This window comes from Chaetura pelagica, unplaced genomic scaffold (genome assembly GCF_000747805.2).
Source record: "Chaetura pelagica isolate M959 unplaced genomic scaffold, ChaPel_1.0 C11754738, whole genome shotgun sequence".
In the NCBI taxonomy this organism is placed as follows: Eukaryota; Metazoa; Chordata; class Aves; order Apodiformes; family Apodidae; genus Chaetura; species Chaetura pelagica.
Window position 1 is genome coordinate 1776 of NW_009970620.1, and position 2919 is coordinate 4694.

The window sequence follows — 2919 nt, forward strand, 5'->3', positions numbered from 1 at the left end:
ATCTACTCAGACCTAACTGCAATTAAGAAACCTATATGTATTTTTTTAATAACTTAGTGCATAACTCAACCACTCAGCTGTCAGTAGTGACAAGCTCCCAGTTTCTACAGCACTACAACTGACTGCAGTCTTGGCTGCACTAGAAACAAGAACGACCACTGAAACTTGCACAGCTTAAGAGGAAACAGTTTATATTTTTGAGAAAGCAGTTAAAAGATGTAATTCCTGCGTTCCATGAATGGATATTCTATGTCTATAAAATAAAGTAGCATATACATATGCAAATACCTTTATTATAACTCTTCACAAGACCTTTGCAGGGACCTTCCATCTTAAGTGCTTTAGCCAAAGGGCGCATTGGACTGTTCAGTGGACTGATCGCCTTGGGAATGTGCCTCAAGTGATTGAGATCAATGCTCAGTATTGAGCTGTCATCATCAACAGTAACTTGGTTAGTTTCTCTCTCTTTAGTTCTTGGACACATCTCACCACTAAGAGATGACGTAGTACTGATTTCAGTTAGGTCTGGCTCCAGATCACAAGCATTCTGGTCAACTAATGGTTCATACTTCTCAGTTAACATAGTTTTGTCAAGTGACTGAGATGTACTCATATTAATTTTGCAGTTATTCTTTTCCTCCACAGGAAATGCAACATTTTCTGAAGCCAAGTGACCACTGTCCTTCACCACTTCCATTAAACAGTCTGGTTTTTTTTCACTAACATAATCTGCAACATCACAGGACTCCAGGGCACCAGAACTTTTGGCTTCCGAGTCATCTGAGACAAGGTTTTGAGAATCACACTGGTCTGCTGAGTTTCCTGTATCAGCAGCTGGCCACACTTTATCTTCCTCTTTCTTGTCTTCTGCTGACTCTGGAATGGCTCCCTTACTTTCACTGACAGGTTCAGATTGTGCCACTTCTGCTGCTGGTACATCCTGTGTCACACCCACTGTCGCCAGCAAGTTTTCACACTCTGGCACACTCCCTGTCACCTCCAGAGGCAAAGATTCTGGGAGACCTGGATCTGTCTCTGCCACTGCTGTTGCTGAGACTTCCGATTCAACCAGATCACCACTCTCTGCTGCTTCTGACAATGTTTCAGACAATGTCTCAGCCTGCACCTCATCAGGAACCAGTACCTCTGCTGCTTCTGGTGAGGCCTGGAGCTGTACCTGGCTCACGTCTGCCTCTGGTGAAGTTTCTGAGCTCAGTTCATCAGTTGTCACTGCTGACAATGCTTCAGGCTCTGCTGGATCTGCTGCTGCTACTTTCAAGGCTTCATTTTCACAACTGGCTGAAATGGGCAGTGCTGGTGCCATGCTGCTTTGAGCTGCACTGTCCAGAACTTGCAGCATTGAACTAGTTTGCTCTGTGAGACCACAGTTAACAGGCTGGGCAGAATCTAACAGTTCTGCCTGCAGTGTAAGCTCTGTACTTCCCTCATCAGTGGCCTTCTGGGAAGGTGTTATAAGTCTATCTGTTGGACATTGTTTCTTAGCAGGAGAAAGAGTTAAATTTAGCTTTTCCATAAAGCTAAGTTTTAAGTCTTTGCTTTTTGTCCCAACGTGATCGTCTTTAGTTTTGGGAACTTTCAACCCATCTGCTGCTCTGAACTTCTTTTTCTCACTTTTTGTAACATCCTTATCTCTCTTGGATTCTTTTGCAGATTGGTGAGAAATCTCTTTTGCAACTTTTCTTTCATTTCTAAAATGTTTATTGTCATCCTGATTCTCTCTTTTCCTTTTCTCTTCTGTTCTGTGTCTTTCTGATTTGGAATGTGCTGTTTCCCACTCATACCTACTACTATTTTCCTTCAAGCGTGCATATTTATGCTCTCTGCTGCTGGAATTAGAAGGTGAAGTCCTTCCTTCTCGAGAAGTATGATCATTTGTTCCCCTGTCCCTCTTGCAGTTGATGTCTTTTCCTTTTCTAGACTCTTCCAAACGACATTCACGTGATTCGTGAAGACTCTTTGAATGTTCATTCTTTGAGTGTGGACTACTCCTTCTACCAGACCTCCTCGGTTGCTCTTGTAGCTTTTCATTTGCTTTATTTTTTTGGCCTGCATTTTTTTCATCTTTATCATGCATTTTATCATCTTTTTTTAATACATTTTGGGACCTCTCATCAGCATACAATTCGCCCTTTGTCTGAAATCTGTCTTTACCAGCAGTTTGTTTCTCCCAGGAAGAAACACTCCTTTCTGCTCTTCTTTCTGCACTTGGACTGCATTTGTGTCTTATGCTCTGACTTTTTTCTTGCAGCTCCTTTTTACTAGCTTTCTCTGAAGGGGTTTTCAGCTTTTGCTGAGGATCTGAATTCCCCTCTTCACCATCACGGTTGCTACAGGTAGTTACATTGTTTCCAGTGCTCTGATGTACTTCTCTTTTGTACTTGTTGTCATTTCCCCTACTATATTGTTCATTACTTTTAATTTCTTTTCTTTCCTTTCTGTTGTCCTTGTTGGAACTGTGGTCATAGTTGGGTAGACATGTTTGAGGACCACCATTGCAGAGCTCTTCAGGAGGGCATGTGGGTAAATTTGGAGTGTTTCTTTTTTCAGAGCTAGACTTCCCACTGTCCGTACAGTGAGATGAGTGACTGTGGTATGTATCTTTTGAACACTCATTTTTCATTCTGTGCTCCATCTTTATACTGTCACCTGAATCAGAAGATCTGAAATTGGAATCTTTTGTCTTACACATCTCAGAGCACCTTCCATTAGTTGATCCTGGAAGGTAAGTTCTGGTGAAGCTACTTCGATGACTGGGAAATTCTGATAGCCTGTTTATAAAAATTTAAAAGAGTTACATTAGTTCTTTTGCAGTTTATTTAAACATAACTTTTTTGCAACCACATCCCTCTAAAAAGGTTTCATACTTTCAGATTAAAGTTGAAAAAAAAGTGGGAAAAA

At 41.3% G+C, this 2919-nt stretch overlaps 1 protein-coding gene across 1 annotated transcript; it reads right to left on the reverse strand.

Moving 5' to 3' along the window:
• Positions 1-288: 288 nt before the first annotated feature.
• LOC104396161 (CASP8-associated protein 2-like) lies at positions 289-2789 on the reverse strand (the record flags this gene model as incomplete). Its single annotated transcript, XM_010005976.1, has 1 exon — positions 289-2789. A coding segment is annotated over one exon (2501 nt), but the record flags the coding sequence as incomplete, so codon positions are not given.
• Positions 2790-2919: the final 130 nt, after the last annotated feature.